Source organism: Bos indicus x Bos taurus, chromosome 24 (assembly GCF_003369695.1).
Source record: "Bos indicus x Bos taurus breed Angus x Brahman F1 hybrid chromosome 24, Bos_hybrid_MaternalHap_v2.0, whole genome shotgun sequence".
Taxonomy (NCBI): domain Eukaryota; kingdom Metazoa; phylum Chordata; class Mammalia; order Artiodactyla; family Bovidae; genus Bos; species Bos indicus x Bos taurus.
This window is the reverse complement of record NC_040099.1, coordinates 44,814,303-44,831,111: the sequence shown is the minus strand read 5'-3', so window position 1 is coordinate 44,831,111 and position 16,809 is coordinate 44,814,303. Positions and strand designations below refer to the sequence as shown.

The 16,809-nt window shown below is 41.8% G+C and overlaps 1 protein-coding gene across 1 annotated transcript in view; it reads right to left on the bottom strand.

The window, feature by feature from the left end:
• SETBP1 (SET binding protein 1) overlaps positions 1–16,809 on the bottom strand; it is a 408,012-nt gene that overhangs the window by 25,663 nt on the left and 365,540 nt on the right. The window contains exon 5 of the mRNA XM_027526134.1: positions 3,510–3,680. Within this exon, the coding sequence (XP_027381935.1) occupies positions 3,510–3,680 (171 nt within the window). The remainder of the gene's footprint in view (positions 1–3,509; positions 3,681–16,809) is intronic.

The following is a 16,809-nucleotide window of genomic DNA, read 5'->3' as shown; positions in this document are numbered from 1 at the left end:
TCAATAAATGATTTCTTAAATTAGTTATGCTTTATAAGCAACTTAATTTTACTCTTCTTTCCTTTTCCTTCTCGCACTTGTCTGGGTTTTCAAAATCATTCCATAGAAATGATGACCTATTGGAAAATAAGTTGATTTCTGTATACAGCCAGAAGTAATTTCTAAATTACCTTATTTATAGTGAAAGATGGTACTCTAAAGAAAACAATAAAGTGAGTTTTCTCATCGCACCCCACTCCAGTACTCTTGCCTGGAAAATCCCATGGATGGAGGAGCCTGGAAGGCTGCAGTCCATGGGCTCGCTGAGGGTCGGACACGACTGAGTGGCTTCACTTTCACTTTTCACTTTCATGCATTGGAGAAGGAAATGGCAACCCACTCCAGTGTTCTTGCCTGGAGAATCCCAGGGATGGGGGAGCCTGGTGGGCTGCCGTCTATGGGGTCGCACAGAGTCGGACACGAATGAAGCGACTTAGCAGCAGCAGCAGCAGCAGCAGCAGCAGCAGTGTACAAGCACCGCACTGAATGAAATCAAACCCAGAAACTATTTATTAACCGCCTTCTGTATACTTGACTTTGGTTAAAGCATCCAATTATGAGTTTCACTCACTGTTCTCTAAAAAAATTAGAAGTCCATAATTAGGGAGAAAGAAGTCTGCCTCTGCTACTGTTGGGCCTATGACAGAAATGAGATTCCACTGGAAATCAGGCAGTAAATCAAGAAATTTGAATTCTAATCCAACTGCATGACCTCAGGCAAATTTCTGAATCTTGGAAGCATCAATGTCTTCACATGTGAAATGGGGCACTGGGCATGAGCCCAGGTTGTGCAACCCTAACTCTCTTAGATTTCTGGGAAGACATTTGTCTGTGGGGAGTGGAATCTCACGATGGTCTGGTCTCCAGCACCTGCAGTAGGTCTTTAGCTTGTTTTCCCGTAAAGTTCCGCTCAGCAGTCTAAGACCCGGAAACGGACCAAATCTGTGAAATTCTCGTGAGGCTCTCCTTTGAGCACTGCCAAAAATAAACAGCCTATTCCTATATCCTGAAACAGGAGGGCTTTGGCTCAGCTCTTATTACCAGAAAGGCGGGTTTAAAAGTTTAATATCCACCTGTTTCTATGCCCATTTGGCATATTTGTAAATTATTGAATGCAAATAGAGGAGGTGAGCCTGTAGAAGCTTGGGATCCCAAGAATGCATTCTCTCACTCAGGATGGAAAGAGTTCAGGAAAGGAAAACAGGGGATCACCTGTCTTTTGCCTCTGGGAAATATCTATTCTTGGCAAGCAAAGGCGGAAACACACAGGCTAATTTTTAAATCCATAAAGGGAGGTCTCCAGAGCTTAACTGACAGAGTTCAATAAGCAGTTATCTGGATGGGTATGCATACTTTGGGCTTCCCAGGTGGCACCAGTGCTAAAGAAAACCCCTGCCAATGCAGGAGACATAAGAGACATGGGTTCAGTCCCTGGGTTGGAGACATCCCCTGGAGTGGAGCATAGCAACCCACTCCAGTATTCTTGCCTGGAGAATCACATGGACAGAGGAGCCTGGGGGGTTACAGTCCATGGTGTTGCAAAGAGTGGGACACAACTAAAGTGACTTAGCATGCACACACACACATATGCAGACTCTGGCCCAAATCTTTTGCTCCAGCCAAGTGATGAATTCCTAGAGTTCCAGGAATGGTAGCAGTGCCCTTTTCTCTATCCACAGATGCCCTTCCACAAAGATACTGCAAGTCTCAGGGGCAGCTTCTTCTGCTTTCCTCTGTGATTCTCCCTCCTAGAGGGAGAGCTATTCTTATAGCTGGCATCCTTTACCTGGCATTTCCATCAAAAACGTTTCATTTCACACCTAGCAAGTGAAAGATGCTAATATTCTTGATCATATTGGAGAGATGATCCCATTTCTTCAAAGCAAGATTTCCCAAGTGGTGGTAAAGACTACCATTTCCAAGAGATGTTAAGAACTATTCCCAGGAAAAAAAAATGAGGTTGTGTGGTCAGGTAAGATCGTGAAATTCTGTGTCTCACCCTCCTGGAACTTCACGGTGCACACTGGTCAATTAAAGGCTTAGGAAAACCCTGCAGAAGGAAGCAGGTACAGAGTAGCATTCCTCACACTCATCTAAGTTTGAAAACATCTATCACAAAACACCTACTGATATTTTGTGAGACTCAACGTGGGAAATCATGCCAAATACTTCTTTCTGTTATTTCAGTTGGCCTCCTTTCCTAATTACCAATGGTCTCAGTGAAAGAGGTGGGTATGGAGACAAGTTGAGTTCTCTATTTAAAGCAATCTGCTGAATTAGAGGGCTTTTCTGGTGGCTCAGACGTTAAAGAATCCACCTGCAATGTGGGAGACCTGGGTTTGATCCCTGGGTTGGGACGATCCCCTGGAGGAGGGCATGGCAACCCACTCCAGTATTCTTGCCTGGAGGAAGATGGGTTTAGAGTGAATATCAATAATGAGTGTCTTCTTGGGCTTCTAATCATAATAGGCATTTCTAAATACGGCAATATGCCTACGATTTACCAGTACATCAATTCAACACATTTTATGGAATGTGCCATCATTCTGGGTGCCATGAAGACAGAAGAATCTAAATCATGGGTTCTATCTCTAAGGTACATACAATTCTGTCACAAGAGAAAAGTTAAAGGAAGCATTTCTTATGCAGTCCAAATGCACGACAGAGATGCTGCACGCTATAGGTATTCAGAGAAGGTGTGACTTACTTGCTGGGCCTTGAAGATCTGAAGGATGTGAATAGGAATTGAGTAAGGCTGTCCTCAAGAAAGGTGTTGAGCCAAGCACAAGGTCTTCCTCCCTGGCAGTAGGGATGAGTCTAGCATACTGGGGTTGATACAGGAGATGATGTGTGAAGTAATGGAAGGCAGAGCATAAGGGATGTCTGAGTAAGGAGCTTGTATTTTATAAACTGCTAGTGAGGAGCCAGGTGGCTATTGAGGAATTCATGACATCATGAGGCAGAATGAATTGACCCTCAGGGAAGCGCTGATTATTGTCTCCTAACCCTGGTGAGCACAGGAGATAGTGAAATGCAGTGGTCGAGACCATGTGTTTTGGACCTGAGTTGAAATCTTGACTGTCTAAAATTTCCCGGGGCAAGTTTCCTTACCCTTAGCTTCCTCTTCTGGAATGAAGATGCACGTATTTGTTCCAGAGAGCTCTTTTATGAGTTACATGAGATGACACATATAAGGTCCTTTGTGCCGAGGCTAGTAATTACGAAGAATTCAGTGATTAATACTGTTACTATTACTCACTGACCTCTGCTTCCAGGTTCTGAGATGATCTCCTTCCTTTCTTAGACCTTGTCCCACTTGAAAAATCCAGTGCTGAAACAGCGCCTGTGCTCAGCATCTGTGGGAGGTTGGCTGAGCACAGAACGCTTACCTGTATTCAGAAGCACATTTCCAGAGGGCTTCGCCACGCCCACCTTCCCTGGGGCAAATCCAAAGCATCTGAAGTGCTCACCTGCATCCGACGTTGCTGCCGATGCAGCAAGGAGAGATAACACTGGGGCAGGTGGGATCGCAACACTGTCCACCGTGGCTGGCTTCTTCCTGGTCATCACGGTGGACGCTGAGCTCTCGTTCTTACCATGCGTTGCCGTTTGGTCCACTTTTAAGTGGGGACTTGGTATCCCTAAAAAAACAATGACCCCAAAGCCTACAGTCACTTTAAAGAAACAGGAAGACAGACAACATAAAATCTGAAAATGACCCAAGGTCACATCATCAAATGATCTGAACTTTGGCTGCAAGAATGACATTTTAGAATGTTTAAAGAGAAAAAAAAAAGAATTAGAAGCATGACTGGTTTTGGTTTTGTGGCTGTTAGTGGTGACAACATTTGGGTGGGCTACCTGAAAGTAGGGGTCAGGGCACAGGTCTAATGGATTATCCATTGCATACACTTTACCTTCCATGGGTCAAGAAGCCTGTTTTTTACAGAGGTTGTGGTATACACAGCATGGAGGGGAGAAGTGCACCCCATCCTAGCGAGGCTTCTCATCTCAGTCAGCTGAGGAGACAAGACTAAATGAAAAGGAAAAGTGTGGGCAACAAGTGTGGGCAGGTCTGCATGTTATTCATTCTAGGTGCTCGGGAGGAAGGGGTTAGTGTGGGAAGAAGTGGGGAAAGGCTTCCCAGAGCAGCATGGTTGAAGAAAAGGCATTCTCAGTGCTTAGGAGAATGTCTCCTAAGTCATGGGTGGGGAATGAAGATGATTCAGGCAAGAAGTCAGTCTTCTGGAGGCAGAAGATGCCCTGTGGGGACTGTTGTATAAATAGTCATCAGACCAAGTGAGAGCTGTACGTGGGGGCCTTTGAGTGTCTGGTCATAATAGTCACATCTTTATGATGCTGAAAAGCCTGGGTAGGCTCTTATAAGGTGCCTGTGGATGGGCCTGGAAATTTACCACATGACACATTATAAGAACTATTCTGGAGCCTTGTTTCCTGGGCTCAAATCCAAGCCCTCTTACTTATCAGCTGCGTGATCATGAGCAAGTTGCTTAACCTCTCCAAGCTTCAAGCTTCCTTAACTGTGCAGATGGGATGGAACCACATTTTCTCATAGGAGTGGTTTGCAGCATCCATAAGTCAATCAAAATAAAGGGCTCAGAACAATGTCTGACACATAGTCCATGCTATGTGTTTCCTGTCATGATTATTGCTATTTTTACTACTATCACTATTATAACTTGCTCCACAGGTCAAACTAAAACCAGCCAGCAAAGCCTCAGTTCTCCTACCTGACATAACCAGGGATTTCTGGGGACCTTCTACATCCCTAACTGAAAAAAAAAAAAAAATCACTCTCCAACTCATCTAAGCCTAAGTTCAGAGACTGGAGCTATCTGAATCCATGTCGAAAGGTCATCTACTCAGAATTTCTTTATTTGTAGGCTACAGACCACTGATAGCAACAACAAGAAGTGGCAAATAGCAACAACAATAACAAATAGCAATTGTTGACTTTTTTCCCATCCAACCAACTTGAGTGACACTGGTTCCTCCTAGACTGTCAACGTACCTCCACAGTGAGATCTGCTTACTTGGGCCTTAACAGCAGCCCTGTGAAGCATGTAGTGTAGAGCTTACTATTTTCTTAATTTTATAGAAGAGGTCAACACATTTCTGGGATGTTAAGAGATAACTGACTAAACTCATCCAGCTCTTATTGTCAGAGCTGGAAGTTTTCAAGTAGCCAGATGCTAAACTCAGGGGTCATCTTGGTGCACTGGCCATCTTCCAACATCTGCCCATGACCCCGCCTACCAACAGCATGCTTCACACTGAGGACACAGAGGCCCTGTATCACACCTGGAAAAGGCATCTGTAACCACCTAAGGAAGAAATCCTGACATTTTCATTTACCTTCCACTACCTAGATAGCATATTCAAAAGCAGAGACATTACTTTGCCAACAAAGGTCCGTCTAGTCAAGGCTATGGTTTTTCCAGTGGTCATGTATGGATGTGAGAGTTGGACTGTGAAGAAGGCTGAGCACCGAAGAATTGATGCTTTTGACCTGTGGTGTTGGAGAAGACTCTTGAGAGTCCCATGGACTGCAAGGAGATCCAACCAGTCCATTCTAAAGAGATCAGTCCTGGGTGTTCTTTGGAAGGAATGATGCTAAAGCTGAAACTCCAGTACTTTGGCCACCTCGTGTGACGAGTTGACTCATTGGAAAAGACTCTGATGCTGGGAGGGATTTGGGGCAGGAGGAAAAGGGGACGACAGAGGATGAGATGGCTGGATGGCATAACCGACTCAATGGATGGGAGTTTGAGTGAACTCCGGGAGTTGGTGATGGACAGGAGGCCTGGCATGCTGCAATTCATGGGGTCACAAAGAGTCGGACACGACTGAACGACTGAACTGAACTGAACTGACCTTCCTCCTACTCTCCACCCCAAACCTCTGAAGCTTCCACTTGAGGAGCTGTAAATAACAATACCATTTTTGTTTTTTGATTTCATATTTCATAGAGTTTTGACAGTGGGGGTGCACAAACATGAAATTCTATGACAGAGAGACTGCAAGGCACAACCACCAAGAAATCAGGAAGTGCAACAATCATGGAAATGACCCCTGGATGATGCCAGTTTGAAAATATGTAGGTGTGCAAGGGATAGGCAAGGTAAACACAGGCAATATGTGTAAAATGCATACAGAATCTTCTGCCAGGAGATACATCCAAATAGCTAACTGTGGTTATTCCGAGGAAAGAGAGCACAGGAAAGATTAGTGTGGGAGTTTTTACTTCTGCTCTTTAGCCTTCTTTAATGTGAATATTTTTTAAACTACAAACATATTTTAAACTGTTTTTCCATTGAGAAAATACACATAGTTTAGAAATACCCTAGTGGTCTATCAGAGTATGGTCATCAGAGTAGACTGGCTGATGCACTTTGACTGTGGATGGCTAACAAATCTAGCAATGGGACAGAAAGCCTAAGTCAGGAGAATCCCCCACAGTGGTACCCTGCGCCACCCTGGCCCTGTTCCCGTTAAACGGGCGCAAGCGTCCTTGGCACAGCACACCTCTGGAACTTTAAGCTGCCAGAGGTCTGTTGGATTCTAGGTCCTCTCCCTGATCTGTCTGTCCTCTTTGTACCTGTGGACACAGGTGGGGCAGGTAGCTCTTTACTCAAATTATGACATGCACAAGGACTGAGCCATAAACAGGATTAGCAGGCAGATATTTAACTTTCACTTGGGAACACAGTGATTTTAAGCCATTTTGGTTGTACCCTTTTCAAACAGAGATTCACAATCCACATCATGCCATTAAAATGGATCTGATCACACCTCTCTTGGGTGTACTTTGCTACTCAAGTGTTTATATTACAGAATATGTTAAAAATAATAAAATGACACTTGGAACACTCTATAATTCAGATGGTCACTATTTAGCTATCTTGAAAGCCCTAGATAATTTAGGATTTTCTAGATTATAGTACTGTTTACTAATTGCCATCCAATGAATTTGAAAACAAAACAAAAAAAATCCTGATGTTTTCTCAGACATATTCCAGTTTTGAAAGGACTAGGGAAATAATTCCAGAAGTAGTGTATGTGGGCAAGAATATTAGATAAACTGTAAACGAAGGCTGATATAACAGTACTAGCAATTCACAAACTCTGTCTAGGAGCAGAGGTCTCAGGAAACTGGAATGGGTGACTTCTCCTTGGGAGAGAGCATTGGACAGGCTGGCCACTGGAAGTCTTGGCTTCCCTTCATTCCAGGTGGCAGCATATGCTGCCATGGAGAGGTACCCAAAGGACCAGACAAATGGGAAACATTTCAGAACCAGTTCTCACAAATGCTAGGTGACAGCAGAATGGTGGGGTATTTGGCAAGTTCCTTTCCAGCATGAGCCTGGCTGTTCTCTCCAAGGGAGGAAGATTTTTGAGGCTGGAGACCAGTCATGAAGAAAGCCAGATTCAGCACTGTCCTGACTAGACCACTGAGGTGTGGCCCTGCTGCTTATCCTGGGGCATGAGGAAAGGCAATGAATGATGGCTTCGATCTGGGAAAGGATCACTCTGTCAAATTCAGACAGCAGACTGTACGAAGATGGTAGATGTGTTCATAGGAGCCCCAAACCCCAACACAGGACAAACTGTACTGAGGCTTGCCTATCTGGAGGCCAGTACATTTTTAAAGGAGGAAATAACAATGCTAATAACCTCATGGATCCAACATCTGTTCATAATTAAGAGAGATGAGCCAAAGAGAAATAAAAAAAGTTAAACTTAAATGAAAACATTCTACTATAATCTGTTGACCTTGATTGATAAATTTTCTAAAAAAGTCTTTGAAACTGTGCATAGCCTATCGAGGGACAGTCACTCATTTTCAAAGGTAATTTCTCATAGATCACTTATCCTCTTAAACCTCTACCTGCACACTGTGTTTGCATTAGAGACTTGATTTATGGATTCCAGCTCCTCTGATGCAGAAGCTGACTTCCTGTTGCCTTGGTTACTTGGAGCTCAGTTCAAGGTTAAAGTACTCCCAAATCAGAATCAGTGGCAGACGCTGCTTCTAGAGGCCAGGTTATTGACTGCCCCAGGATGCGAAAAGGTCAGAGACCAAAGCATTGTTTACTGCCTTAAGGGTGAGTCAATATTGAATCAATAGCTTCGATATCTTGATTCTGTTTCTTCCGAAGTAGTAGTTGCTGTTCAATTACCTCTTCCCCAGGTTGCTCAAGGTTACAGGGGTCATGCAGGAAAAGCAGGGTCTAACAGTGGCTGATTTTCCCAGGATCCCTGTAATGAGCTTTGTGACCTTGGATAATAAAAACCAGCCAAACCACAGAGTAATTTGTATGTCGCTCAGGTTTATAAAGTTAGTTATCTACTCATCTCATGTTCTTTATGGAGAAACAAACAAATCTTTGTGGGACAGTTACTGTTTACTCCTGTTTTCTAGAAGAGAAAATGGAGGTTCAAGGAGGTGAGACAACTCATCTAAAAACACACTGCTGGTAAGAAGTAGTAAAAATTAGATCTTAACTCCTGGCTGAGTCCTCATTTCATGCTTTCTTTAAAAGTGCTGATAGAATCATCATCCAGGGATCATACGTAATTCATTTTGTAATATCTACTACAGAAAGCAATATATCTGTAAAACAGCATGTGATTAATATAGACTTAATTAATTTTTTAATTCTAAGATTTGCAAATGCCCAGATGTTTCCTGTAGACAAAACTCAGAATGGCATAGTGAGAAAGGCTGACACCACTGGGGTGGTTAGTTCCTTCCATCATCTTTTTGATCCTTTCACAGTAGAATGTAGGACTTGGCATGGACTGAGATGCATGTTTTGTTGAACAGTCAGTGGCTTTTAATCTTGCAAGGAGCAATGATATGCATTATGCCATTTGCCCCTTGCAGCATCCCTATGTATGGATGCCAAGAGTCAGAGGGTGAAACTCCAGATTCACAAATAAGAAAACCAAGGCAAAGATGACCAGGTGAGTGCCCAAGCTCACATATCACATGTGTAGGAAAAAGCGGAGCTGAAATCCAGGCCTCTTGACTCACTTCAAAGTTCTTTTCTGTTCCCTAACACATTGACTTTTGGGTCAACCAGTATGTATTTTTCACAAGAGGAAACTCATCCTGATAACTTGATTTTAATTCCTTTTCTCATATGCTGGTTGTCTGTATGAATTCTCCCATTTCTCTTTTATTCTTGTTTGCAAATGAACTTCACTCATGGTAAATAAGGGGATACACGTTATAGAATAAAGTGAATTAAGAAATAGATGGATTTGGAAAATAATGTACTTCTGTGCCAAAGTCAATAAAAATGTTATTTTTGTTACATCATCTTATTCATTAACTCAGCAAGTATTTATTGAACATCTACCACACCAAGGATGTGACACTGGTCAAAACAGTTGAAGCCCCTAAGTTTTCTAAGAATTACATTCTAATTACCTCTGCATAGCATAAAGGTAGCTGTTACTTTTTATAAGGATTCTGAAGTATCCTAAAGGGCCTCTTTAATCATAAAAAAATCAGAACCTTTGCGACACATACAGAATCTTTGGGTAAATTTGTAAAAGCCACGACACCTAGGTGGAGATCCCCAAGGGCCCAGATCTTAGCAAAGAGAGGGTATGATTGTAAACGTTCAAATGAAGCATGACTTCCTGTGCGCAGTGCACCCCGATGTTCATGGTTTGTACAGGAGCACGGGCTGCTTCTCAGCACCCTTTTCTCCTCGAGCCTACACACTGCGAACAACCTGCTCAATTCCTGGTGATGCCCTATCAACATGTGTTTTGTGTCAAATGAATTTTACTTCATTTCAGGATCTTAAGAGATGAAATTCAGCCAAGGTCACTTGTAAGTAGGATGCTATTCAGTGAGCCTGGAGTCAGTCATTTTAAAACCAGCAGTTATTTGAGTGCTGCATAGCACAACTCAGAAAATGTGATCTCTGTCTTCACAAAGAAGGTTGAGTTAAGTAAAGAGTGCGATAAAACAGAAACACTTACAAAACTGATAAACCAAGTGAGATCGGAAGTCAAAGGAGTCAAATTCATAGGAAGTCAAATTCATTTCCTCCATGAATTAGGAGGAAAATGAGATCTCAGTGGGATCTGAGGTGGTCTTGTGTTCACTCATATATTAATTCAACATTCATTAAGAGCCTGTAAGTGCCAGGTACCTTTAAGTATAGGGAACAAGAACCTTCTCTGAATGGGGCAAACCCGTCCATGCAGGAAGACAGATACAAGCACAAAAAGCCCAGTCTTGAATAATAAGTAGAATTCAACAACTAAAAGTAGAGAGAAGGCCTGCCAGGACTGGGAAATGACAAGAGCAAAAGGAAATAACAATCCTTCTTTGTGAAACTGAGACAAGAGTGCTTGGGCTGAGTTGTAAAAACCAAATACTGAAACATATGTTTGGAAAGGTAGTTGGGAAAAATTAAACCCACATCTTGTGGTTAGGTAGAGTTAGTTTCTCCCTTCCACATATATGTCTTATCATCTTGGAGAGACTTCTACAATAGGATTTATCTCCTATTATGTAATTATTTGTTCATTGTTCTGACAATTCTTGTAGGTAACTGCAAAATCTAAAAGTCAGGAACCATGTCTAACTTTATTTTGATTCCCTAGCACTTAGCTTGATGGGTATTAGATACTCAAAAGTGTTGGATGGATGAATGGACAAATGGAATATACATTTCTTCTTCTAGGCCCAAACCTTCTGGGGAAGCTGCTCAAATTATTTCTGTTCACACATGGTCTTCTAACCTAAAACTTCTTTTTCAGCACAGTGCAGAGTACAGGTGACATTCTCTGGGGGTAAGATACCTGCATTACTAGCTGTGTGATTTGGGGCAATTCATGTCAACTCGCTGTGTTCAGTATCCTCATCTGTTTAAACGAGGTTACTGAGGATTAAAAAAGTTTATATATTGTAGTAGAAAATAATGCCCCTCTTTATAATTCCTAGAACCTGTGAATGTGCTATGTATCATGGCAAGTAGGAATTAAGGTTGTATTAATTCTGTTAATTAATCAGCTGACCTTAATATCTGGAGAATATCCTTGATAATGAGACGGTCAAAATGTAGTGAAAAGTTTAAGTTCATTTAAATAAAAGGAGGTAGAAGAGTCAGAGAAAGAGATGTGGTGATTGAAGTAGGGTAAGGGAGCAGCTAAGATGGAGGAGGGATACAAGTTAAAGCAGTGATCCCCAATCTTTCTGACACCAGGGGCTGTTTTGTGGAAGACAATTTTTCCATGGATGGGGGTGGGGGCAGTGGGGATGGTCAGGCAGTAATATGAGCAATGGGGAGAAAGGAAAGTGGCAGATGAAGCTTCGCTTGCTTGCCTCCCACTCTCCTCCTGGCGTGCAGCTGGGGTTCCTAACAGGCTGTGGATGGGTACTGGTCCATGGCCCAGGGGTTTGGGACCCCTCAGTGAAGGAATGCAAGTTGCCTCAGGAAGGTTGGAAAAAGCAAGAATATAGATTCTTTCCTATAGTTTGCAGAAAGGAAGTTGATACTTTGATTTTAGCTCAGTGAGACTCATTTGGGATTTCTGACCTCTTACATTGTAATATAATACATTTTTGTTGGTTAAGCTACCAAGTTTGTGGAAATTTGTTATACCAGTAACAGAAATATTAACACATACAAAACCACTTATTATGGTGCCTAGATACAGTAAGCAGTCAACTGTGTTAACTATTATTACTCAGCACTACAGTCTTGGTGCTAATTGTTTCATTTTAAACTTATTTCATATGTTCAAGTCATGTGTATCTTCTGCATGCTTAATCACTCAGTTGTGTCCAGCTCTTTGGGACCCCACGGACTACAGCTGCCAGGTTCCTCTGCCCATGGGATTCTCCAGGCAAGAATACTGGAGTGGGTTGCCATTTCCTCCTCTAGGGGATCTTCTCAATTCAAGGATTGAACCTGTGTCTCAGTTTCCTCTTGGTCAGAATCTATTCTAGCTCTACTATTCTAAGTTGTCCAGATTCAGAGAAACCGCTAACAATCTGATTTGTTCTTGCTTCTCTTAATTTTGAAGTGAAGAAATGGGCTGAGAAGAGAATATTTTGTCTATTAGAACTTCAAAGAGATATTTTATTAAAGACTCCTTTATGCAGTAAATTCTAATGCTGTAGAAGCCAGTCTATCCTAATCCTACAGTGAAAAAGTCACATCAGATGAAAGCTATTTTCTAGATGTGCCCAATGATATCAGAATGGAAATACAGCAAACATCACAAATGCAAAGAGGAGACATCGTGAGTTAGAAGTTTTTAATCTTTCTGCATGTTAGACATCAGAACCTCTTCTTAGGAAAAAAACAGACATGGGTACACACACACACGACACATTTTGTACACAGCTCAAGGTTCAAAGATACTTTTAGGTTCAGGTTAGTATCCTGGCCTGCCTAAGTCAATTCCTGTGTACACACACACACACACACACACACACACACACACACACCCCAGAAGGACTAAGCACAGATAGATGTAACCAAACAGAATGCTGATGAAACTCCCCATGCTTAAAAAAAAAGGTAGAGTCAAGTGGTACCTGTTTCTCTGAAAAATATAACACAGGGATTTTCAGAAGATACTAGCAAAGGAAGGATGCCTACAGGTCATTAAAACAATTTAGTAGCACACTGCACCAAGTGCGGGGTTTTGTTACATCCTTGGTGATCAGGTAGGTTAGGAATTGGCAACTGATGCGCATAAAGCAGCCTTCGTCAATAGATGAGCACCAAGAAGCTTCAGTAAAGGAAAATCAATGCAGTTTAGAGTTGGAAAGGAACTAGTCCAGTCCTTCCTGGGAAACTGAGGCCCCAGAAAGGGATGTATCTTGCTCTGCCCAGTGGCACACAGGGAGGATGGGAGGGCCATTACTCTGACCCCAGCTTTATTTTTTGACTGTCTCAGGCGAGTGTGTTGGCTTTCTGTTACACGGGTTGCAATCTGAGGCTTCACAGAAGCAGTCTTCTTGCTCTCCTGGTACATACTTATTATTCTACACTCTACAGGGCAGCTTTCAAACAGACCAAGCCAAAAATGGCAGTTGTGATACAAGCTATAAGGCCACTGGCTCTGAGGGATTCTTCCCTATTCTCCTTAATGTGAAGTTGTTAATATAAGCATCTTTTGTAGTATCTTCCTTTTTACCTTTAGAACACAGAGATGCAGAGAACATCTGCATGGCAATACAGATCTCGATGCTAACTGGGTCACCTGATTTGCATTTTGATTACTGCTTATTTAGAAGCCACATTGAGAAAAGAGCTTGATATCAGGAGCTTAAATGCATGTGTGTCTATAAATATATGTATAAATAGATAAATGCATACTTGCTGGTTTGTGAAAGATCAGTCGAATATGTACTCATCTCTCAAGAACCTATCTGTAGGAGTCTGGCCATGTATGGATGTTAGGATTATAAATGTGGTTGCAGAATCTAATTACTCTCAGTGTGATATCACCCACTGGATGGACACACTGTGTCACTAGAGAAGTCAGTTCAGCATATAGCCCCCTTAAGTAGTCTTAGCTTTATGTGTGAGAAAGTTGCATTGCTTTAACGGTTTGAGTGTGGCTTTCTTCAAACCACCTACTTTGTTCCACTGTTTGAAATCATCCTATAAAATGGAAACCACTGTGACTGTGTGTAGGCACACACATATAGACACAGAATGTGTACCAGAAAAGCTCTCTTTTTTGCAATAGAAGAGGAAAAAAATCACAGAAACTCAGACCCATCATTAGATAGATCTCCTAATCTTTATCTCTGGTAGTTCAGTCAGACGAGCTAATACCATGATGATGGCTTTGAAATCTCTTAGGAATTGGATGAGGAGAAGTGATAGTGATGAACTCCCAGCTAATAAACACAGAGTGCTTATTTCGGCAGAATGATCAATTTCTAGATGTCCTGAGGCTTGTCTGATACAGTTGATTTACTCATCCTTACTTACCTCACTAATAAAGCCAAAGTCTACCATCAGATTACAGAGGTGCCTAGAATTTCTTAAAGGGGCAGAAGAAAGCTAAGGTAAAAGTCACCATATCCCTCTGAGCATCCTTCCCCAACCACAGCCCTTGAAATCCCAGCTGCCGCCTTCACTGGTACTCGCCACTCAATAGACTTTGGGCTAGTACAGTAATACAATTAATTTGTTATCTTGTTAGTGGAAATTTAATGCAATGATCTAAAAGAAATCTTACATATTGTGATAAACTTTAGTGCCGCCGGGCGGCTCCCCTTGCATTGGGCTCATTTCACTTCTCATCCATTATGTAAATGAGATTTGGAAATAGTTGAGTTTCACTAATGTAGCTCAACTCTGATGGATTGGAGAGAGTCAGTCCTACTGAAACTAATGAGGTTAAATGCATCTCAACATTTCTTTCTACTTGGTTGATTATGCAAGCTCTATTCAATAAATGGGATGCAGTGCATCTTTTTTCAACCATCCTCTAAGGAAATTTCACCATTGCTAGACCCCAGAGTAGCCCCAAATACATTTTGTTTGTATAATGCCTGTGTTGTTTCCAACACTGCATGGTGCACAAACAGAGCTAATGGATGATATGCCATTATATAATTTAAGATATAAGGGGAGTATTTTAAAAGTTAGAGCATCTGAGGAAGACTTTCAGTCATACAGAGAAGAGTGAAGGGAAATTTCCAGAAGTGGATGATGGAGATGAAAAGTCCTTGGTAGGACTTGAGATCAGAGAAGGAAATAGTCACTGGCAGAGTATGGAACTGGAAGGAGACTATGGCATTTGATTCCAAGAGTCACAAGACATCAGTCCAGTTCTTCGGGGCCTCGTCTTAAGACAAAGATAAACAAGAAGGACTTGTGCACTCTAGATTTCATTTCAAAGGCCAAAAAGTAGTAGTTCTACAGTTTGGAGGCTTGATGCTTTTCACACACACACACACACACACACACGCTAAGGAATAAGCGTTTTAGGAGAAGCAGCTCAAACTCTCCAGGGTCATGGAATCACGAGGGAGGTGAGGATGAGTTGCTAAATATCAAAAACACCCAGACAATTATTTTGTCTTTATTTAAAAAGCGGGGGTGGGTTAAATGAAAAGAACTTTAACCTTCATGATAGCCCTCTCAGGTAGTTGGTTTATGAAAAACAATTTTTTTTTAAATAAGAAAACTGAAGCTTTGTGAAGTTATATAACTTGAACAAGGTCCTATACCTAGTTAAGTGACAGAGCTGGGAATTAAATCCAGGGTCTTCTGGATTTAAAGTTACAGCTTATCTACCCCCTCAAAACTCCTTTCCCAGTAGCAGTGTGTTTCTTAATTACTGGTAGTACATTTGGATTCTGATTCTCCCACCTAGAATGTTTCTATCGCTATGTCCTGGCATAAAGACTAGTGCAGAGAATGAGCTCAGAATGAGCCAGCCAGGAATGAGAAGAGGAAATGCTGGTTATTTACAAGGTGATAAGGATGGAGGCCACCAGATGTTTGACTGAAAGCCTGGAGAGTTGGAGGAGAGATTGCTGGTCGAATAATCACTCCATCTTTGCCAACCGAACTAACTACCAATTCTCTGAAACGTGGGACCCCCAACAAGAAAGTTCGTCAACTCCTCAATATTCAACTTGATATCACATTTTCAACAAGTTACTGGTGGGTGGCAATAGGAAGAAATTTTGCATTTCTTTCTTGCATTAATTTATTCAGCAAAAGTTTCACTGCCCATCAGGAACACAGCCATTCTGGGTCTTTTTGGGGACTGTTAAAATACAGGTCCAGTTTTGGGGTATTCAAATATTTAGTTGAAGACACAAGATGCAGTAATAAGAAATTTGAATAAAAATAACGATCTCCCCTGAGCTGAAAAGACTACCAATATTACCTTCTTTTGCACTTGGGGCATGCCAGAGATTTACTGGGGAGATTTTAACAACTAGCATATACTGCAGAATAATAGTTTAAAATGGAACTTATTAACTATATAACTCATATACAAACATAAATAATTTATCTAGCTGATTAAGAATATGAATTTATATTAATATAGATACCATAATAAAGGTAACCAAAAAACCAGTATGATTAAAGAAAAGTAGCATTTCAAAGTAGATGAAAGGATATGTTCTGAGCCCACATTCCCTAAATTCACAGCACAGGGTTATAAGTTACTGGTGTGTCTTGAGTTGGGCAACTTATTTCACCTCTTAGTGCCTCTATATTCTTGTTAATAGTGGAATTAATAATAGTACCTATCCTCTAGGCTTACATGTGAGAATACAAAGATAAATCTCTATCCTCAAAGTACTAAAGGTAAATACATAAATACTAATTCTCAATATTCTGTAATAAGGACAACGGGGTTAGGCATAAGAGCCAAGGGCATGAGCAACTTTCCTGTTAGGGAGGGAGGAACATCACTGAGGAGGTGATACTTTACTTGGGTCCTGAACAACTTAGAAGCACTGGCTCAAAGGGGATGAGAGGAAGGAAGGGCAGCAGGTGCAAAGGCATGAAGCATAAAATAGAATGGCATGTTTAGCAAAAAGCAAGAATTTCTGTGTGGCTACAATATAGACTCTAAGGCAGGTGGGTGAAGACAGGGCCCTAGGTCAGGCTGGGAATAATGCTAGGAATTTGGGTCTCCTTGTGGATAATGTGTTGTGTGCTTGGTCACTCAGTTGTGCCTGACTCTTAGTGACCACATGGACTGCAGCACGCCAGGCTCCTCTGTCCA